Raw genomic sequence first — 23,788 nt, forward strand, 5'->3', positions numbered from 1 at the left:
AAGTGCAATAACTCCTGAGAAAGTAACTCTCATTACTGTACACATCACCTCTGCATACCATTGCACTCTGGTTCACTTTATATTCAGAACTTCCAACATGGCCCAACACAGTCACACCTTGCTGAAAAATATCCCTGGAGATTATTTTATCTCCATGGCAACAGCAGATACAGAGCAGAGATCCAGGTGAAACTCCTCCAATAGATCTCTCTCCATTTTGGCTTTTCATTTTGTTTGTCAGCCCAAAGACAACACAGCATTATTTTCTGCTATTTTAAGCCTCAGTGAATGTGACAGGCCAGGACTGTGGAGTTTTTATGAACATACAGAGCTGATACGTTATGGAACATAGGCTGATTTCACAGTTTTTTTCATATCAGCACAAAAAAGGAGCTTTTTGTAAGCAACGCATTTACCAGTCTAAGCAAGTATCGCTATTTAACTTATCTAGCTTTCTATCTATAGCGGTTGTTTACCTTTGTTTAGAGAAAAAAGCCAATTAGCAAATGTCCCTAAAAACACGTTTTGAAATATTTTCAATTATCCTTATACAGTAAGTTCATTTCCAAAACAATTTTTGTCCTCCATGTTCTTTTTCTGACTTGTCCCTCAACCTGTCACCCAAATGGTGTTTGAAAAAAATACCAAATGAGCAAATGAGCTAAAGCCTAATCTAGTGTAACATTATGGTCTTGGATTTGTTAGTTGTAACATTAACATTATTAATAATATTAATTCCTTTTAGCAAATTTAACAATATCTTAGTTCTGAATAGGATTTTAGCAGTAATGTGGCCTATACAATCATCTGCATAGACAATATATTTATAATATATATTTAGCTAGCCTTCATTTACAAGGTGTGTATGTGTGAGGCCACCATACGCCAAGGTAACTCTCGCTAATCGACACAAAGGGAACGGAACAGTTCACTTACATCCACAATGAAGAAGTCCAGCCAGCACCAGGCGTTAGTGAAATACTTCACAAAACCGTAGGCCACCCATTTAAGCAGCATCTCCAGGATGAAAATGTAGGTGAACACCTTATCGGCATACTCCAAGATGATCCGAATAGTCTTCCTCTGCTCGATGTATACGTCTTCAAAAGCCTGTATGAAGAGTATGAAGAGCACAAGACAGACCTCTTTAGATTTCATGTTGTGAAACATCCATAAAACAAGCTAATTCTCCATCATCACTCAGAAAACTATAGAATGTTCTATCTCTGACTGTTAGAAACCTCTGACACTTACAAATCCTTGCAAAACTGTTGAATATCCCCACACACTAAACTGCATCTTGCAAACAAACTAGAGCCAGAACTGGTCTAGAAAATCAACCAACACCTTCTGATCCATTGGAATTAAGAAATTTTACAGTACAGTCCTCTCTATAGAGACTGAGAAGATTTTGTTCACTGCTATAAAATGCTAACATGTTACTTGTAAAACTAATTATCCAAGCAGTTTTGTGAGAAAAATGCAGGATTAGCAAGTGTGCTGTAATTCTTTTAAAACAAAAGCAACGTCAGCTTCCAAAAAGGCTCTTGAGTAAGACCTGGCTTCTGAATTGCATTAGTTTCTAATTTGGGCTTCATTATAGGTGCACAGGGGAAGAGCCTTGCTAGGAACAGAAATAGAACCCCTGTCTGATGAATGGTACAGTCCATTAATCACATGGCAGAGAAGAGAAGTGTGTTTCAGGCTCCATTGCTCTGAAGCTAGTGAGTGAACTTCAGCTCACGTTATAGTGTCTGCATAATTACACCATTTTACACTGAGACTAAGGCTTACAAAAAGGTGGAGCTGGAAATGCTGTGGTTGTAGGGCTGGGTGTCTACATTCACACCGAGCTGTACTACTACTGGTTGTAGTACAGAATAAACTGGTGCTCAGTGTGTGTGTGTGTGTGTGTGTGTATATATATATGTGTGTGTGTGTGTGTGTGTGTGTGTGTGTGTGTGTGTGTGTGTGTGTGTGTGTGTGTGTGTGTGTGTGTGTGTGTGTGTGTGTGTAAACTCACCAAGGCTCCACTACTCAGCAGAATCATGAAGATGATGAGAGTTTCAAACCAGTTGTGTTCCACAATAAGATAGCAGGTCTTGCGGAGATACCACCAGTTCTTTCCCCAGCCCTCAGTGATGGACACATCACAGCACTTGTAGCGTGCGATACAAGCTGCAAATCACAACAATCCACTTTATCACCCAAAAAAAAATCTTCATAGGAAAATAACAAGCAAATATATAAACAAGCAAGTATGCCGTATAATGAGGTTATTGGCTAAAATAAATAAATAAACAAACAAACAAACAAACAAACAAACAAACAAACAAATAAATAAAATCTACATCTGCAAGCAAACATTTTGAATGTTTAAAATGTTAGTCATAATGTTTATCAAACAAAAATATTTTTCTAGATACTCTGAGTACTTTCTTTACTCCATTTATACTACATTTATTATTCACTAAACTGATAGTGTTTTATCATTTATACAGTATATTAAATTTTATATACACAACCAATATATTACTACATGTTTATGTATTTTTAAGTGATACCTTCAGTCCAGCATGCCTCTGGGTCGACATACTCCTCTAACGCTTCCACCACCACGGCCTCCTCCACCTCCGGCTTAATATCTATAGTGCTGCCTTCTGACGAGCTGCTGTCATCCAGCTAACACAAACAAATCAATTTAGGTCAAACTTACAAAAAAAACCTTTACTAATCACACACCAAACAATAATGTAACTATTTCACAAACCTATTTTCATGGTCAAATGTATCCGAATGTTTGTTTTTAAGAATCTTCAAATTCCGTCTTTTCTTGATGTTTATATTCGACATACTGTATAATCCTGTTCTGTATGCTACAAACTCTCAATATCTTAATCAAGCTCCAGGAAACTGACATTCAGTAGCAAGTAGTAGTAGTATGTTCCATTTTGGTCACTACCATCAGTTCAAAACAAATTTATCATTTTTGTTTTGCAGCTATTTATAATTTCTATGCTAATTTGCATTTCCCTACTTCCCTAGTAATTTCTAGTTATATAATAATAATGAACTTATGGCACATATTTCAGTTCATTGTAGTAACAATAACATTGTTGATATTTATTTATTGCTGCAAATTTTTTATCCAATTTCTCTATTTATTGTAGTTACCTCATGCTCCTCAACATTTAATCATAGTACGCCTTATCTTAGACTAACCCCGTCTTTGCTGCCCTCAGCCTCTGACTCGCTGCTGAAGTCCTCTGTGTTCAGGTTTTCAAAGTCAGACTCTCCTGCCGCGATGGGCACACACACGGTCAGATTGGGGTTGTGGATGAAGGACATGTGGTCATCGTCAATCATGTACTTGCCCACACTGCTGCCAATGCCGCTGGTGGTACCGTTGGCATCTTTCTGGTAGTCTATGTCGCGGTTGAGGTCCGTATGGTTAGCAATGCAGTTCAGTTTCTTGTCGTAGAGCTCATCCAGAGGCTTGGCCTCATCCACCGCCTGCCTTCGGAGGATAGCTTGCACTAACAGCCGAATATTGACTTTTATCCACGCTATACCTTTCTTGATACGGTTAACAGAGATCTGCAGGTTGTTCATCTCTCCGTCATCGTCCGTGGCTGCCAGGTTGTCTGCACTGAATGAGCTCAGCAGCAAGGCAAGGAAGAGATTCAGCACCTGAAGAGCCACAAAGGACAAAATTCTAGCCCTGATACCACATTCAGCATTTAATACCTATCCAAACACATGTTCAGTAAATAAAACTCTACACGTTTATCATGAAGAACAGCTTAGCTTAAACATTTAAATGAATATTACAGTGTAGAAGCTCGTTAGACTAAATCGGAACGCTTACCACTAAGTTTCCGATGACCATAACCATCATAAACACGATGAGACACATGGCCTGACCCGCCACCTCCATGCAGTCCCACATTGTCTCAATCCACTCCCCACACAGCACACGGAACACGATCAGGAACGAGTGGAAGAAGTCGTGCATGTGCCAACGAGGCAGCTTACAGGTTACATTAATCTTACACACGCAGTCCCGGTAGTTCTTCCCAAACAGCTGCATGCCCACCACGGCAAAGATGAACACAATGATGGCCAGGACCAGAGTCAGGTTCCCAAGAGCGCCCACTGAGTTTCCAATGATCTTTATCAGCATGTTCAAAGTGGGCCATGACTTAGCCAGCTTAAACACTCGCAGCTGAGGGTTGTGCATGAAACAACAAACAAGAGTGAAAGTAAGAATGAAATTCAAGTAGGAAAAGCTTGTGGATTTCTTTTAAAAGCAAAATACCATCATTGTGCTTTCAGATCAAGCTGAAAGCAAATGAGGCTTTCAGAGCTACAGAGGTTAATGAATTGTGGTCAGGACTTTTATAATCCTAACACACAATAAAGTGATGGATGAGTGTTTACCAATCTAAATGATCTGAGCACAGACAAGCCTTCCACATTAGCCAGTCCAAGTTCCATCAAGCTCAGGCTCACGATAAACCCGTCAAAGATGTTCCAGCCCTCCTGAAAGTAGTAGTACGGATCCATTGCAACCAGTTTAGCTACCATTTCAGCAGTGAATATTCCAGTGAATACCTGGAAAAAAACACAGCAGTTATAGAACCTTGTTTAAAAATCCTAAAATAAAAAAAGGACCAAATCTAACACCAGTTTCATTATGTAGTATCCGCTTAAGCATACTGGAGCTTTTTTAAGAAAATAAAATGGAGGGTTTGTCAGAGGTAAATCCAGAGGTCTCACACTGAAAGCCAGCAATGTTCTGACTAGTTTTATATCTGACTTGTAGCCATAAAATTATTCATTTGTTGAAACTTATTGAAAATGCATTCACATTGGTTTCTATTACACCAGCAAAATAATTACGAGACAGAGAGAGAGAGAGAGAGAGAGAGAGAGAGAGAGAGAGAGAGAGAGAGAGAGAGAGAGAGAAACTAGAGAGAGAGAAACTAGAGAGACTGGTGAGCTGTTCCAAACTGAAGTGACTTTTTCCAGCAATTGTAAAGTATCTATCTATCTATCTATCTATCTATCTATCTATCTATCTATCTATCTATCTATCTATCTATCTATCTGTCTGTCTGTCTGTCTGTCTGTCTGTCTGTCTGTCTGTCTGTCTGTCTATTTATCTATTAATCAGTTTATCTGTTCATACTCAATTTTATGTCATAACGATTCAGCGTTCCACTCTAATTGAGAGACTTTCATGTGCTATTAGAGAATGTGTTTCTGTCTAACCCTCAGCATCCTCATCTCAGTCAAAGCAGGCTGCCATTTTAACAATAATGCATGAAGAATATCACAAGCACTTTCACTTATCATGCCTTTTTTGATAGACAGCTAAGCTCCTCCTACTGTTCTGAAACACAATGCAAGCTTCAGGCTTTCAGTCAGCTCTTAGTATCAGTCCTAATGAAGTGTAATCATCCGAGGCTTTTTACTCAGCACATATTAGCAAAGAGGGTGCAGTGAAGTAATCAGAGGACGCTGTGACATCGGTAATAAATCTTCCTGCCCTAGTAGGCTGTAGGAGACCTGAGCTTGGCCAGGATGTATGAGTCACACTTCCTCTATTCTGGAACAACGTGATCGAAGTCATCAGTAACCTCCAAACAGCTGTGCACCGGCAGCAACCGAATCCTAACATCAGGTTTCTACTCTGAGAGAAGCTAACATGAATAATTAACATCAGCATCACATCAACATGATAATAACTTCATCAGACATCAAATAAACTGCCTTCTGTTTAAGGCGGTTTAAAAATATATGATTCATTCTTTCAGTGGACCTGGAATTTAGAAATATATAATTTATCCTGATCAGATGACTGAGTTCAAATCCAAAAGAACCTTAAAGAAAGACCCTTAATCTACATCTATTCGACTGCATCCTGTCTCTGTTGTAATATATACATATACTATAAATAAATAAACACATTATACAGTATCTTATCCTATTAATAGTCATGACCTTTGTCTTACACAGGCTACCGCAGCATGGATTCATTATCTACAGCATATCAATCCCAGTAATGCTGTTCGAATCACACACACGTCCTGAAGTGACAAAGTGTGATCAATACAATACAACGTGTGTGAGCTGTAAATAATCAGACACACATGAGCACACAGGCAGAGACAAAAGGAGCTAGCAAGAGAGAGAGAGATTAAAAAGACAAGCTAGTCATGTTACATTTCCACATAATAATATAATAATAATAAGCTCCTGTTTCTGAACTATACGTCGCTTTACTCAACGAGATGGAAGCAGGATCCTGAGCTGATTTTAATATTAGGTACCATTATAGAGCTGCTCATCGATCAGGCAGCATGAAATATTAATGCAGGCCTACCATCGCCTCAGTCTATAGCAATGTCTCTCAATCAGACTACAGGCAGGGAGGAGCAGACGTGCAAGTGTGTGTGTGTGTGTGTCTGTGTGTGAGGGGCAGAGAGAGAGAGAGAGAGAGAGAGAGAGAGAGAGAGAGAGAGAGAGAGAGAGAGAGAGAGAGAGAGAGAGAGAGAGAGAGAGAGAGAGAAAGAGAGAGAGAGAGAGTTGCAGAAAGACAATGATACAGAGAGGGATAGTAGAAACAGGGAGATACAGAAAAAGATAGAAATACAGAGAGAGGAAGTAAGGCAGAAAAATTAATGTAGCAGTGCTTTGCTTCAATAATTTTATTACCATCCTTTCCCTTTCCACCTTCCCGTTGTGTTCTTAGCTGTAGTGTGCAGCCTCTTGAATCCTTGTTCACTCATTTGCTATCAGACTGTTTGGCCCATTCTACTTTAACTGCTCTATGTCACATGATGCCTTGTAGAGATGTCTTGTATGGCAAAGACTTGTACTTTTAAACATATTTTCTGATCATTGTTTTTCTTTTTTTTCTGATTTTCTATTTTTCACTCCGAAATCATAAGGGATGCAAACATTTTCCCTTTTCCATTAGTCTCACTATAGTTAAAAAAGCTGGATTCTCCTCACCAGGTTGCCCACACTCAACACGTGCTCGAATTGTTCCGACATCGGGTAGTGCTCCATGGCCATGAACAGTGTGTTGAGAACGATGCATATAGTAATAGCCAAGTCTACAAAGGGGTCCATCACGATCAGGTTGACAATTTCCTTGACCTTCAGCCACATGGGGCTGCATTCCCAGATAAGGAAGGTGTTAGCGAACTTGTACCAGCATGGTGGGCACTTTCTCTGCGATTCCTCCAGTTCTTTAAACCAAACAGATCAGATGTAAAATCAGATTCTTGATAATCTGTTGTGTCATATTAAGTATACATTTTTAATCACCCTAAATTTTATGAAAGTTATTTCAAGTGTCTAAATCAGGTGCCATGTAGTATAGTTATCTTTTACTTATCAATGAAGCTAGTATGAGCTTGAATGTAGCATGTAAATCTGGCAGTGAAGCTAGTATGAGCTTTAATGTAGCATGTTTATCTGGCAATGAAGCTAGTATGAGCTTGAATGTACCATGTAAATCTGGCAACCATACACGTCCACAAAGACAAACTGTAAAGTGACTTTTTACTAATACTGTACATGTGAATGTAGTGTAAGAGAACAAACAAAATAAGCAAGGCTACCCTCTACTAATGTATTGGTGACACTCATGACGCTGTTCGCTCGCTCTTTGTGCCCAAAAGAAGCATTGAGTTGGTCCATAGAAACCATTAAAGAGCCTGAGAGTTTCTTCTTGATCTCAATGTCAGTTGTTGGCTGTCAAGAGGAAGAAAAGCATTGAGGTTAAACTGAAAGCATTCAGAAACCACAGTCTGAAGTACATCACAGAAGCAGAGGAAAGAGATTGTCACTATCAGAAAAGTCAGTCAGAAATTCAGTTAAGTGCAAAAACATGTAGGCTTTCACAGGGAGAAACGGAGAGCTAGAGATATTTGATTTTGCTTTTTACACAGACTCTTCACAATGACGCACAGCCTTGTCTGGAAGCTGCGCCCGAAGCCTGGTAAATCACCAGTTAATTAAATCAGTCCACTAAAGCACAATTTGGCTTTACTCTCTTCCCCATCTCAGAAGCCTGCGTATTATTGCACCATCTAGGATGCCGGAGGGGCAGCAGTTAGCGTGCATCAGCATGCACTCAGCTCATAGTTATAAGAGTCAGAGAGGGAAAAAATTATAGACACCATAATCCATCAGTCCGTTTTCATGCTGCATTTAGATACACAAGGGCTCTCAAAGATTCGTAAGAACGGCAAACTGTCATGCTAGCTACAGTCAGGAGCGGCAGAAGATTGTCCATTCAGAGTGGGTATTAAAATCATTGATATATATATATAAAAGAAATGTAAGAAGAAAAAAAAAGAAACTGAAATTATGGAGAGAAAAAGAAGCTCTTTTAATTTTTGTCCCCAGTTCCAAATGAGATGCGAATAAAAGACAGAATGTGTGACAGAATGAGCAGATAATGAGGCTGTGTGATTGATACAGCCTGTCTCTCTTCCTCTGTGTACACACACACACACACACACACACACACACACACACACACACACACACACACACACACACACACACACACACACACACACACACACAAAATAACAGACAATTATGTGATCTAAAGCCTGATAAAACAGGCAGGATGTGCATTACTGTTCATCTTGGACACACAGTGGGAATCTCCTAAAACACCACAGTGATGGTTAAAATGGACTAAGTGCTCAGACACATGCAGAAGTGAGATCTTAATGTTCATCTTCCATTAATGCAACTGAAATTGTATTTCAGTTTCACATCTTAAAAGCAATACGCAGGAGATCATCTGAAGATGTACGGAAGGACAGTGAAACGTCTTTACACGTTTACATACCACCACACGACAAATAAACACACAGGACGGAATAGACGAATGAGACAACGGAGAAAAATGCAGATGTGGAACAAATGAATGTGTCCAAATGAGTGACAAACGTGAAGACAACAACGCTTAATGAAATATGCATGTTCAGAAAATGTACATTGTTTATTTCTATTAAATGATAAAGATATACTTTGTACTTCTGTGAAATTTTAGCTAGCATTATATGCTCATATAAACCAGGTTGCCAGTTTATTAAAACTGATTTACTAACTAATAAAATGGCAACTCAGTTTTTTTTTCCGAATGCTGCTGGAAATGCATGAAAAATTTATTCCATATATTACTGTCAGTTCTTCCAGAAGCAGTTCTTCTTGTGTCCATTTGCACCCAGTACAGTGATTTATGTCCCTAAATACATTGAAAACATGAGGAAAAGAACTGACACTTCCTACTTTAGCAACATTAACTATGTAGCCAGCTACCTTAACACAGAATAATTATTTTAGGAGCTAAAGCTTGCTAACAAATGGCTTACTAGAATTTTGTATAACCCAGACACAAATACTCCTAATAAACTAGCAAACTAGCAACCAGGGAAGCTAGCAAGCTATGCATTTGAAATGATTAGCCATGTTTGCTACCAAGCTAGAGAATTATGTCACTGAAACTGTGCTAGCTGATAATGTCACTGAAAGTGTGAGACAGATTCACTAACAAGCTAGTACACATTAGGTATAATATAATATACTGTACTGTATAATTATAAAGCCAAAGATTTTTTTTTCTCATAATGTAAACCAGTAGCAAATAGCAAGCTAGAGCTGGTTAGGCAAACTATTTTAACCAGTAACCAGGTTTATTAAAATGCTAGCCAGCATTAGGTAAGCTCTGAAATCGTTTAATTAAACCTATTTAAGAGAGCTAACATTAGGCTGTTGTGTAATTAAAAGCAGGGTCTATATTTGTATAGTGAAATGTAATATCGAGAACAAACTAGTGGGTGGGAATTAGCACCTAAAACTAAACTGGACACATTCTCATTTTCACCTGGGTGCAAATAGCTTTTGCTATATATGTGTGTATTTTATTTATTTTTTTTACATTATAATTCTCATTTTCATTCTGGCAAAGTCAACAGCCACAGGCAGATTGCTAACCGAGCTTCAACCCAAAACAAAAAAGGGCAAAAGGAGAGCAAAATCAAAATAATAACCATAAACAAAGTGTCAAATGCAGGAGAAAAAGGAAAAAAAAAAGAGAAAATTAAAAGAAAGCCAAGGATCAGAGAGGAAAGATGTCCGTGCCTATACTGATCTACTCGTAGCTGTCCTTACGCTGTCGTCAGAAGCTGCCTTATCTATTATCACCTCAGGCAGTAGGCGTCCTCCAGGACCAGGCCCGATTAGTGACACGACCCCGTTGCAGTCCACCGTGCTGTTGTGTTTTCCGTGGTAGCCGCTGTAACTGCTGCGGCGGTACGGGCTAAACAGTGAGCTACGTCTCTGATCGCACTCCTCCACCGTACTGTGTTCATCATCCGCAAACTCGTTCTCAGAGCCTGCGTCCCGGCAACGGCCTTTGAAGCTGAAGATGCTGCTCTTGCTGTTGTGGCGTGATAAGAAGGGTGAGCCAGGGATGCTGAGGAGAGACTGAAGTGGAGCGGAAAAAATGTAAATGATCAAGACAGAACACTCTTCCTCTCTCAACCCGGATTGTATGTTGTTTTGGCAAGGTAATTTGGCATGCTTATTCCATCACTGTCATGATTATACTGTCATAGAAGATGTCACAAAAAATGACATATATGTGCAGCAGGCTTCATCATTTTGAACAATTATTAAATAAATAGGCTCTTTTTCTAGAAGTTTCTCATAATAGAGAATGCTTTGACTTGGGCTCTGGACTACTGAGGATTGAGGATATTAGAGGATTGAGCTTAAATCCCAGTACTGCCTAGCTCCTGTTACTGTTTGAGCTCCTTGAGATAAAACCCTTAACCTTCATGTGCTCAGCTCAAATTAATTTGCATAAAAACATCTGCCAAGTGAATAAATATACTGTAAATGTATAGAAGAATTGCATGCAATTCCACCACAGAGTTCCAACACACACTGACCCTTGGATTCTCTGACACACCTGGTTCATGATGGAAGACCTGCGGCCTAAGCGGTTATCGGGGAAACGGAACCTCTTCTTGCTGCCATCGTCTGATTCAGATTTAACAAACTTCTCACTGTCCCCTTTTTCCCTGTCCTGCTCCTTCTGCTTCCACTTCTTCTTGCGGTTCCTGCGTTCCTTGGCACTCTTAGAACTGAGTTTGGACATCTCAGAGGAGCTACACGACAGGTTCTCCACTCCATCATCCTCCGCTGCGTCCTCCGACACCGTACCTGCTGATGTGGCCATGGCGTTTGCCTGCGACAGTGACCGACCGAGGGATTTGTCAATATGTATGCAAAATATCAACATGTAAAAACACAACAAAAAATGGCAAATTTACTAATATTAGTAGATATAGAACAGTCCTACAATTCTGGAGAGGACACTATGCAGTAATTTCAGTAACCTGGGCATCCTCTTGCTGTTTCCTAATCTGTTCCATCATGGCTTTGAATTCCTCCTCTTTCCTAGTTGCTTCCTCCATGGTGGCCTGGTTCTGCTCTTCATAAGCCATTGCCACCACAGCCAGGATGAGATTGACAAGGTAGAATGAGCCCACAAAGATCACCAGCACAAAAAAGATCATGTAGGTCTTCCCTGCTGCTCGGAGAGTCTGAGAAATTATTTTAAAAAAAAAACAATTTATTACAGTATCAAACATGTTTAGGTGTTCCTGGCCTTCTTTGTATGCAGTAAAATTACAATTTGACTTTACTGGAACTAAGAGGCTTAAACCTGTTCAGGCATGATAATACTCCTGTGCACAAAACGAGCTTCATGAAGACATGATGTGTTACAGTTGGAGAAGAAGAACCTGAGTGTGCCACACTAAGTCCTAACCTCAACCCCTCAAAGCTGGGATGAACTGGAACATCCACCAAACCCCAGACATCTTCACCAGATATAAGAGCCTGACTCTTTATTTAAATGATCACAAACCCCACGGACATGATTCCAACATCTAGTGAAAAGCCCTCAGAAGAGTGGCGCTAATTATAAGAGCAAAGTGGGACTAAATCTATAATGGGAACGAAGAGCAAAAATGCAGTAAACAAATCCAACTGTAAGTTATAAGGACCTGCTATTTGAGAAGACAAGATCATTTATAACATGCTGATTCTCCAATTTTTTTTTTTTTTTTTACATGAACTCGGTGTACAAACATACATCAGTCATGTTGCACAGACAGGATGGGGACTAGACTGTGGTGGAGCTGCTGATCTCATGATCACACACTCATCTTTTCACACCTGGTTCTCTACATTTTCTAGATTTTAACCATGATTTTATGCTTATACACACTACTTAACCCACTTATATTTGTGCTGTGAATGACTAAGAGACCTAATAGAATGGCAAAATATTTGTCCTATGCTTGGAGTCAGAAAAAACATTGAATCGCTTTAATAGAAGAGTTTTTAATGGGTAGAGCTGATAGACCTTGGCAAAGTTTGAGAAGTGAAGAAAAAAGAATCAGACATGGCAAGCTAATCTAAGCTTCATATACATTTCATATAAATATAAATATTACATGAATTTTATCATTAAACCGTTTCCACCCATCTTCCATTCCACTTATCCTAATATTAACAAAAACACAATAAAAAACAAGATGGAGTTTGAGATATTACATAACTTACAAAAAGCATAATTGTCTCTCAGTGTATTATATTATATTATATTATATTATATTACTACATGATATACATGATATATATATATATATATATATATATATATATATATATATATATATATATATATATATATATATATATATAGGTTGGATTCATGTTACACTTTCAATCTTTTATTAAAAAATAAGGCAATATTCTTTAATGGGTTTAACTGATCTGTTAAGAATATAAGGAGGAGAATTTTCTTTTTCTATTTACAGTTAAGTAACACAGACGCTATGTCAATAGCAAGAGATATTATTGTAGAAGGTTTAAAATGATCTGCTTTTGATAATGTGGAAATGTCACAGAGTAATGTTATAATGGGATATAATAACGCATGCTTCTCAAATAGCTTGGGTATCTATTTACTCATTCTGCATCAGTCAAGAATTATCTGGTGCTTATTAAGGTGCTTTGGATATGATACCATACATCATAGAATGCTACAATGCTTAGTTCTGTATACAAAATTAATCCATTCCATGAAATATTGCCACATATGTATACAGTAAATTTACACACACACACACACACACACACAACCACACACACACAAACAGAGACACACACACACACACACACACACACACACACACACACACACACACACACACACACACACACACACACACACACACATATATATACAAATATTTTAAATTATGAAAGACTCTGCAGTTAGTACATGGGCTGTATTAATAAAAAAAATGATGCAACATTTAAGAAATAATTCTGCTAGAGAACTCTGAGCATTTTGAGATGACTGCTGTGTGGCCATTTACAGTTACAGTCCCATCCACATCAAACCCTCCTAATAAATAAAACCTTATTCCCTCTAATAAATAAAGAGTATGAATTATTGAGGTTTTGAGGTGGTTTCTTGTGCATCAGGATATCTCAAAAAAAAAATCAATAATCAAGTTCAAAGCTGAAATTCCAAACATTGACACACTGTGCACCATAATGCTGGCCAACAGCCTCTAAATTCGGAGGTGAGGAGGTGTAAATATAGTCCCCTGTCGTACAGGGGGCCGTCGACGAGCATGACATGAAAGTGAGCAAATATTAAAAATGTAGATTCAAAGCTAGGACCAAAAATAGGGTAGGCTTTGTACTCCCATCTGTAAGACATTTCTCATCAGTCTGCATGTGCTGTAATCCGAAGGTTAATATTTCATGCCTCTTCCCGGTCGCTACTGCATTCTAAAGTGTTTCAGCCATTACAGAGCAGCCTACAACGTTCCACTCAGAACCACAGCTAAACACGCAAAGCTAAAGCAGCTCAGTCTCATTTCTACATATAATTAAATTTAGAGCGTTTCACAGAACTGGTTAAGGAGTATTACATTCACTCTCAGGGTGGAGGAAGGAAAGTGATGTCATCTGTTGTTTGACCGGCATAGAAATATGCATACAATAAAAAAGTACACAGTTATATTTTATGTCAAAACCTTTTTGAGATTACTTCTATTTTGAATTGTAAGTCGTTAAAAACACTTTAGAGCATAGTAATGCTTATGTTATTATTTATTTTAATATTATGTGGATGTTTGTCATACTAGTCTGTGTGAAGAAGCTCTGACTAAGGAAAAGACATTAGAATTAGCGTTAATAAACAACTGTCTGAGGTGAGCTGTTATAGAAAATGAATCAATGCCCTCCAACCAATCACGTTCAAGAATACTACAGTATATAGCATTGGGTTATATGGATAAAAATAACTTACCGTGTTTATATTATCACACAGTGAAAACCACAATCGCTCATAATCCTCAGAGAACAGCGTAAAACTTGCTGTCAGTAAAATATCAGTCCTGTCAAAGCTAAAATATGATGGACGCTTACCAGCATGTACAAGTTCTCCCAAAAGTCCTGAGTCATGAGACGAAAAAGAGCAAGAAATGCCCAGCCGAAGCTGTCAAAGCTGGTGTAGCCGTAGTTTGGATTGCGTCCAGCCTTCATACATGTGTAGCCTTCAGGACAACGTCTAACCAAAGACACACAAAACACGCGTCAAAGCTACAAGATTTCTTACAGCAGAAAGGCTTTTTTACATACAAAGCAGGACTTCCAGGATATTTATGTTCATCTCTGGAGCATATTTAATAGTATTTAAGCTGATATGTTGTGGGAAAGAGACTGCACATAAACTCACCCAGCATCAGAGCCGTTCCCACATAACAGAGCGTCCAGGCTGCCAGGGAGTATGTAGTAATTTTCTGGTGACAAACAGAGAAACATTTACAGTATTCCTAGTGTTTGTTTGTTTTTTGTTTTTTGTTTTTTTGGAGTTAAAAATATAATCTTCAAAATAGAGTGGAAAAAGCACAGAAAATGTAGAATGTAGAAAAAGTTACATTACTGGTATTGATATTTTCTGTTATTTAGACGAAATGATTTTAAATTTTATTCTAAAATGAGTTCTATAAATAAAGATTTAAACCTGTGCCTGGTTAAGCACGAAATCAATTAAAATTTGTTTACACTCCCATGAAATTTAAGAGAAATTTATTTTATCATGCATTTATTTATGTAAGTCAAAAGTTTTAATATAATCTACATTTTATCTTTTTTATTTTCCAGATTTACAATGTTTAGTCTGTTTGAGCTGAACCCTGGTGCAGTTTGTTTAGACAGGTGAGAACACACAGCAAACAGGCTCAGATTATGTGGAGCATCGTGGTCTCAGTCCACTCCAGTTCTAATCAAACACAATATGAAAGTGAATAGCTTGTGAAATAAAGCTTTGTGTTCTTTGTGTTTGCAGGATTTTTATGACTTTTATTATTTCTATGCACTGTGCTCATTATTCTGTGCACTTGGTAAACATTTCTTTACCTTTGTTCTGTCCTTGCATTTCGGACTAACAAATGAACATGTTTTCTGAACTGCATGAACCTCAGTCTATATATAATATTTAAAATACACATAATTAAATGTGCCAGTTGTAGCAAAAGTATAAATTTTTACTTTGACTCCATAATTGGACTAAAATTCTGTGAAAATTACAAAATCTAACTGGACAATGATAGAAGTGAATAATAAAGATATTGCATTAACCCTTTTTGTTAGTAGACCGGCGTTTGACTTTTTCTATTAGAATAAACTAATGAATTATTCTATTGGCTATATTATAAAATATAAGTAAAATTATATAATAAACTAGAGAGATTTTTTTTCACAGAGGTGCCATTAAATTAAACTAAGTATTCATTTTCAGTTGTAGTCAGTGATATACAAATTTCCTAAGATGTTTCAAAATACATTTCATTTCCAGCCCTGAATGTCAAAAACATTCATTTCTACCCCAAACTTCTCATTTTCTATTCCACTTTGCTCTGAGTCACTTGAAACCCATAATGGTCAAATCTGTGCACTGTTCATGATCAATAATTGTATTATTTTAACTGGATTCATGAGGCGTCTCTCACTTTCGTTCATGATGTACTCGCTAAAGTCGAAGGTTTCACTGCCATTGGCCTGGTATAATTCAGTCATGTTGATGGGCCAGATGACACACTTGTGCCGCAGGTTCCCCATGAAGAGCTGCAGGCCGATGAGGGCAAAGACGCTGAGACAGAACACTGTGAGGATCATCACATCCGAGAGCTTCTTTACTGACTGGATCAAGGCGCCAACAATGGTCTTTAGACCTGGATGGTGGTGAAAATGCCCCCACACATTCACACACACACACAGGCAAAGAGAAAGGCACGGAGAAGTTTTGTACGTGTTCAACTGGCAAATGTGGACGAAAGGGGTCTCAAGGCATGAAAGTGAGACAGAAGGTTTTAAAGAGGTCATATACATAGTGCAGCCAATTACATAAACTCTCTCTTTCTTTCTCTTTCTCTCACAAACACATACACACAGGGTTTTAGTTGTCTGTGTTTTTTGAAGTCCACCAATTTAAAAAGCAAAATCAATTTTTGTGATCATGCCTTGACCTCCTTTATAAGTAGAGAAATAGACCAGATGCACACAAAACTAACATTAAAAAATATATCATATATTATGATCACAACAATACACAGCAAATATTTAGGAGCCATCTCTTTACATCCTCATTCACTATAGAAACTGAAAAGAGGAGTAAAGCAAAGTGAAGGTGAAAGTTGATCATTTTCAATTACACCTCCAAATGTTCCACTCCACTTATACCGCAGCAATTAGCCAACAATTACTGTTTTTTGCATATAATATTGTACAGTTTATATGTTTTTATAATGACAGAATTTGTTGAGCATTTTAGAATGCTCAACAAGTTGGTTAGGTTCTCATAACTTTTATATTTACTTTTATTTATCACTCTTATTTTGCCGGTAGCACCTTGTTACTGAGAAACGGGAATGTCAAACACTCATCTGAATAAGCAAACATTTAAATAAATGCCTCTTCCCACAATTCCTGACCATATCTAAACCTACACGTTTTTAAATCTGATTTTTTCCGGTGCATGCGCTACACCCTTCTGAATTAGCTGTTACTATAGAAACGGCCAATTAAATTAATCAACCCTTCCTGGACAATAAGAATCGAGAAATCCACAGCGCTGTGATAAGAGGTTACTTATAAACCCTGATATTGCATGAATACACAACTTAAGCTAAGTAAGGATCCTAGTGTTGTGAAAGTTTCAGTGATCTGTGATGACCCAAAGAGAGGACTCCCATCGATACGTCTGTGACATCCATCCATATTTAAATACTGCAGCACAGCAAGGGGGCCATGACAGAGGGAGAGCATGCAGGGAGAGGGATCAAAGTGGAGATTTCATGCAGGGCATTTAAACCCTAAGGCTGAATGCATACAGTCCATCAGCGACATCTGATGTAGCACCTGTTGGACTTTTCATCGTTAGAAGTGCAAAACCCTTTACCCCGAACCTCTTTACCTCACCAAATCAAAAGTCAGCACATTAACATGGTCAACCTCTGGCCCATAATGGAGAACTGAGCACAAGTAGCAAATTATCACTATACTCTCCTCAAATCTAAATAAATTATACTTTCTCAAAGCTGAAAATATTCCTGTTTTTTTCCAGGATTAAGATTAGTCTAAATGACCCATCAGAAGAGGAAAGATTGATCTGTGGAAATGATTACTGAAGATTATATTATATATTTTATTATTACACTATATTATACTAGAGTTTCCTGCTACTTGCTCATGAAGCAAGAAAAGACACCAGGATTTTTTTGTATCATTATTTTTAAGTAATATGAAAGTATCCAAATTCCTTTATGTGGTGTTTTGTTTTGTTTTGTTTTGTTTTGTTTTGTTTTGTTTTAAAGGTTTCATAAATGTAAATGTGTAGCGGTCTGGGAAAACCCATCAGATGTGCTGTGACTGAATTCTGGCAACAAAAGACAAAGAATCTTAGTTTGTTCTGCCTATAACATACTCTTACACTCCGAATTTAAGAAATTGAATTGGATTTCGGCAAAATGGCAAGGAAATGTTTTTATTTTGCTTTTTTCATTTCATGTTTTGGAAGGATTCAGTTCAACTAAACCTTACCATTCATTTAAAAACAGCCTGTCTGACCAAAGAACGTTTAAAAGCTTGCTAGCTAAGTATGATTTCCTCAACCCTGAACACTAATGAACGATGACTTTTTTGACCATCTACACGCCGTAGTGACCCAGACTATCCGCCTAATCGAATTAGTTCATAATCAGATAGAGACCGTCACAATGTCCACGACGCTCCTGAGCTGCAATCAGAATGCAGTCTTCAAGCTTTTTGGGGATTTGCAAATGGAAAAAAAAAATGTGTTGTTTGGACTAAAGCAAAAGAGAAACATATTTCAGTTCATTTTCTAGAATATATTGTCTATAATGCTAAAATTGTCCAAATGTGTTTCCCAGGCCGCTACACAAATAAAATAAACTCAAAATGAAACAAAATAAATAAATAAAGTTCAGATAAATAAGTCAACCAAGCTCGTTCTGGGCTAATATTATAAAAGCAAGTGTCTTTCAAAGCGTCATGCAGCATAAAATATATCCCCAATCTAGGCTTGGCAGTCTCCATAAATAAGTAAGATAGATTTAGGAATTAAAGTGCATTGAAATGTAGATACTGATTAACATCTAATATGAAGTGTTACTTCTGCTTGACATGTTACATTTCTAGATTTCTTACATCACACAAGACAAAAAAACCATATAGCTCTAGCTTTAAGATGTGTCCCAGATCACATACGTATGCACTATTCTACACCACTCTAAAATAGGGTGAGCAGTGTAGTTTGTTTAACAATTAGATGTGCACTTTAATGACCTGGAAGATGCACTCATTCAACCGGAAAAAAAATTAAGAGTGGAATGTTGAACCCTTCGTGCACTCAACGCCACACTGTGATTACATAGATGAAAAGGGGAGGGGCTAACCAGGCACTGACGCTGGATGAGAAATCGTTTTCAAGATAGCCGAAGACACTCTGGTGGAAACGTGTTTTAGATTACTCCACGTCGTGGGATTTATTTTTCATCGTTTTAAAAAATTCACTGTATTTGCATTACATGCGCTCAACATCATTAGCCATCGACTGGGAAGCGGTTTATACCTCCGCTAATAAAAAACCATTAGTGTTCCATTTGAGAGCGTATGACCCTTTTAACAATCATAAACATAGTGCATAGTGTGAGTGCATAGTGTGTAGTATGTCATTTGGGACACAACCCGCATCTCAGCTTAATATTCAGTGAAGGAAGTCTACACAGTTATGAGAGTTAAGGCTTTCTGGAAGTTTACGGGATTGTTCTAAAGTAGCTATGTACTAAAACATAAACCTGCTAAAACAGCATGTAGTTATGTCTATTTATTTATTCTGTCTTGTGCATCTGTTATATTATATATTTTAACTAGGGGCTGCAAACCATACAACACAATCATTTAAACGGACAAGACAAATTGGGAATATTCTTTAGAAGTATCGATCATCATTACGCGTGTGTTTGTAAGAGAAAATGGGATATATTATACTCTATAATTTATGCTGTGTAGTCATAAATGAATGGTCTTGTGATTTTATGTCTAAAGGAAAATCTTACCGCTGAATTATTGTCAATAACGTTTAATACAAAGGTTACATGTTCATTTGAAGAGTGTCAGTAATTCAGAAGTTCATGTTGTATTCAAGAACATGATAATAAATATCACATTAATTTAACATCAAGTGCTTAAAATCTTGAGGCTTGAATTGACTTGAACTGATATTAGTATATAGACATATATTGTCCTGCACTTTATTATTTAGTGTATTGATTGATATTAAGCTGCACTGAACTTAACTGCTACTAGCACCACTGCAAGGCAATAAAAGAAGCTTCACATCAGAGCACCCAACATTTAAACCAAATAATTAATAGTGTCGTCTGTGTGCTTTGTTAACTATATTGCCTTCCATCTGAGTTTTTTTAGACAGATGGTACTCTTAGTATGGGCTAGTGAACCAGGATCAGAATGTATTTACTGATAGAGACTTCAAAGCACTTGTGTACGTCGCTCTGGATAAAGGCGTCTGCCGAATGTCGTAAATGCAAATGTGAAATAATGCAAATTGTGGTAGAGGTTTTGGACTTTTGCTGCTGCTCCGTGAGCCTCTGCGTGTCAGTGGGTCTCCTTCAGGGCAGAAAGTAATGCTATAAGACTATGAGACCACAGTGCAACAGTAGACTGCAAAGCCTATCAAAAATGTATAAGTACCATTTTTGATCATTTTGGAGGTAGAAGGAAAAAAAAGAAAGCAAACCAAATCACTTCTAATGTAATCCTTGCTAAAATCATAAATGTGAAATGAAACTTAAATGAAAAACAGAAACGCAAAACTCAGCCTCAGTGTTTAAATTGGGCCTCACCTGGAATGACAGAGATAGTTTTCAATGCTCGGAGAACTCTGAACGTTCTCAGCGCAGATACATTCCCCAGGTCCACAAACTCTGTTACATATCTGAAATAAGGGAGGATCACACACAGACACCAATGACCACAACAAACACGGCAAGAACACCAGCACGCCACTGGACCAGGAACTACACCACTCACAGAGCCTGTCCACGAAGAGGGGGAAAGAAAAGAAAAGGAAAAGAAACAACACACATGTACACGCACACACACACACACACACACACACACACACACACACGGCACACGGCCCCTCCCGTCCACACACGCGCTTACCTGGGATTACAGAAATAGTTTTCAATGCCCTCAGAACTCTGAATGTGCGCAGAGCTGAGACATTGCCTAGGTTTACAAACTCTGTTATATACCTGCAATAATCAAATCAAAGTTACACAGAGACACACGATCACAACGATTCAGAACCACAGGCAGACATTACAGGTAAGTAAGGGCTGATCTCTCTTTCTGTTTAACCCTTCGATACATAACGATACGATTAATGAAGACGCAACAAAGACGAGGATTAAATTGTGTGGATTTTTTTGTCTGCCTTTGGTTTACATGAATAGACCTTACTTCCTTTTCATCAACATCATTGCTAACCGTGTAGTGCAATGCATTTACAGCCTTGTTCAGAGGTACACACGCTTAGTGATGATTTAAAACCAAATTTCTGACTTTGTTCTTAAGCATTTAAGTTCCTTTAAAATGTATTTTATTGGTGGACTTGGGAGGAAACAGCTTTTTAATCAGAACCTCTGCTTCGTTTTATCGTTTTGGGATCAAATTAAGATCAAAACAAGCCATAAGCATAGCAGTTGTTAAAGCATGCGTGCATATTCTTACAGAAAAGCAACAGATTAATCTAAGCATTACTTTATGATAGCGCTGAGAAATATAACGCATATGGGCCGCTCAGTAAATAGACGGAATTAAGTGTAAGCCAAATACAAGTAAACTTCTCCATTTAAATAGTGAGTTAACTTTTATAATTAAGATGCCTAAGATGCATACAGTATCTCTGAACATAGCCCTGACACAATGATCTTGCCCTTACACAATGGCCATTACAAAAAAATGATGTGTGAAAGTGATCTGTGGGAAATGAGACAGTGTCAAAGCACGGTCCGTGGCCGGCATTTCTCCAGGAGCTGTCAGGAACAGGAACAAGGAAACAGGTGGTCTTGATGGAATGCTTTAAAAGGTAAATATACTGTGTGTAGAAATATATCTAAGCTCACACAACATACACACTCCACTCATTAAAGAGACAGAAAAAGTACAGAGACCAAACAAAGTAAGGAGTTCAGAGAGAAAACACTAAAGAGGACAGACATATCCAGCAAGTCAAAGTCACCCGTAAATTTCTCTATTACAAATTCTTTATAATGGCTATTAATATAGTAATGCTACAAAAATGTACGATAGACAATAGATCTACACATAAACATGAATGAAAACTTAATAATATGTTGATTAATGATCCGAGGTCCTATGCAAAGCTTGGTTAGTTTCAAGGTCAATCTTCTGAAAAGTATAACAGAGATAAACTGGTAGAAAAGGTATTAGTTATGCTGTGATTAGATGGATATAAAAAGGGGAGGGTGTAGAACTTCCCCTGTTCATTTAGTGTAATAAGAGTAGAAAGTTGCTTATTGTAACCTTATAGGCTCGTGTTCAGATTAATATTTAAAATTCGATTCAGGGTTTTTTGTTTCTTATTAAAGGGTGAGCATTTTGGTTTTTAACCACTGCAATCAAATTAAATACTTTAATCATTAAGGGCATTGTTCAGAGTGATTCTAAAATGTTTTTGTGATCTAATCATACGCTGTGATAATGTGTGCTGGAGGATACTTACGCCATCGAGATGACCATGAAATCCAGCCAGTTCCATGGGTCTCGCAGGAATGTGAAGTCGTCTATACAGAAGCCGCGGGCGATGATTTTGACGAGTGATTCGAACGTATAAATTCCTGTGAATGTGTACCTGTGTACAAGAAAGTGACAGAAATCAATTAGAGTTATTAGTAATGATCTGAGACATGGATTAAAAAAACATTCTGACAAGAGTAATATTAATATAAATATAAATATGATGTCTTAATGATCAAGAACATGCAAAACAGAAACTGTTGAAATATGGTTGCTTTAAAGGGTTCATTTGTTAATTAAGGGTTCTTAAGGTTTTCACTGGACCCTTTCTGAGAGGAAAATGCTCGGTTTCTACATAGAACCTTTAAGTATTCCACCTGAAAGAATAAGGATTTTGAGGGATGTGGTAGCCTGGTGTTTAAGGTGCTGGATTACTGATCAGAAGGTTGTGAGTTTCAATCCCAGGACCACGATGCTGCCACTGCAGGGCCCCTGAGCAAGGCCCTTAACCCACAATTGCTCAGCTGTATAAATTAGATAAATATAGGTCCCTCTGGATAAGGGTGTCTGAAATAAATGTAAATGATTAAAAAAGATCTATTTTAAATAATTATCTCTTCAGATTCTTCTGAGATGTGGAGTAAAAGCCAATCCTAATAATCCACAGTCTACTGTAGTTGTTATTAAGCATGTTCAATATTTACATCTCACTAACTTGACATCATGTGTTGAAGGCGTTTAATCTGTGACAGCCAAGCTGATGTTTGTTTTAATCTTCATGGAAATACTAAGATATCTCAGTAGGTTTTGAGAGTCGGGAATATTGTTAGAATTAGGAATATGAAGATTTTGACTCGAGAGTGTTAGCTTAGTCTGGGCAAATCTTGTGGTGTAGGAGGACTGAGATATGATCCAGGATAAAAATATCACAAAATCTGTCTCTTTTTTTTTTTTGTGGAGTCTCTCACATTTTTCATATTTCAACATTGGATAGGGTTGTGTACAGCTTGTCTTATGCTCCAGACATGAGGAACTATACAGAGGAGCTAATACATGGTTTTATAATGATTTCTCAAGCAAATACAGAAATAGACACACTTGGCGTTCCTATTTCTTTAAATAGGTCTTAAAATAGCATGCATTTTATACTGTATTTGTATATTTTATTAAGGTGTTCATGCGGTGTGAAAGAAATACTTACTCTACTTGTTTGGACCATTCTGGAGGATTACTAAACGTCATGAATACACAGTTGGTCAGAATGGTGCACATGATGATCATGCTGAATAAT

General features: G+C 37.7%; 1 protein-coding gene across 8 annotated transcripts in view; it reads right to left on the bottom strand.

Annotated features, from left to right (window-relative positions):
- Positions 1 to 23,788, bottom strand: part of scn8aa (sodium channel, voltage gated, type VIII, alpha subunit a) — a 52,701-nt gene that overhangs the window by 14,387 nt on the left and 14,526 nt on the right. For 3 of the 8 annotated variants that reach the window (XM_047807246.1, XM_027170517.2, XM_027170518.2), the window contains exons 4-20: positions 23,699 to 23,788; positions 22,484 to 22,612; positions 20,577 to 20,668; positions 16,143 to 16,364; positions 14,867 to 14,930; positions 14,557 to 14,698; positions 11,439 to 11,645; positions 11,009 to 11,287; positions 10,207 to 10,521; positions 7,635 to 7,767; positions 7,021 to 7,259; positions 4,441 to 4,614; positions 3,869 to 4,225; positions 3,223 to 3,690; positions 2,565 to 2,682; positions 2,024 to 2,178; positions 937 to 1,110 (exon numbers count right to left, since the gene is read on the bottom strand). In XM_047807246.1, the coding sequence (XP_047663202.1) occupies positions 937 to 1,110; positions 2,024 to 2,178; positions 2,565 to 2,682; positions 3,223 to 3,690; positions 3,869 to 4,225; positions 4,441 to 4,614; positions 7,021 to 7,259; positions 7,635 to 7,767; positions 10,207 to 10,521; positions 11,009 to 11,287; positions 11,439 to 11,645; positions 14,557 to 14,698; positions 14,867 to 14,930; positions 16,143 to 16,364; positions 20,577 to 20,668; positions 22,484 to 22,612; positions 23,699 to 23,788 (3,358 nt within the window). Of the gene's footprint in view, positions 1 to 936; positions 1,111 to 2,023; positions 2,179 to 2,564; positions 2,683 to 3,222; positions 3,691 to 3,868; positions 4,226 to 4,440; positions 4,615 to 7,020; positions 7,260 to 7,634; positions 7,768 to 10,206; positions 10,522 to 11,008; positions 11,288 to 11,438; positions 11,646 to 14,556; positions 14,699 to 14,866; positions 14,931 to 16,142; positions 16,365 to 20,576; positions 20,669 to 20,898; positions 20,991 to 22,483; positions 22,613 to 23,698 lie in introns of all 8 variants that reach the window. The other 5 variants (XM_047807247.1, XM_027170520.2, XM_047807248.1 and 2 more) reach the window with 3 other exon arrangements.

The sequence above is a fragment of the Tachysurus fulvidraco genome, chromosome 23, assembly GCF_022655615.1.
Source record: "Tachysurus fulvidraco isolate hzauxx_2018 chromosome 23, HZAU_PFXX_2.0, whole genome shotgun sequence".
Classification (NCBI taxonomy): domain Eukaryota; kingdom Metazoa; phylum Chordata; class Actinopteri; order Siluriformes; family Bagridae; genus Tachysurus; species Tachysurus fulvidraco.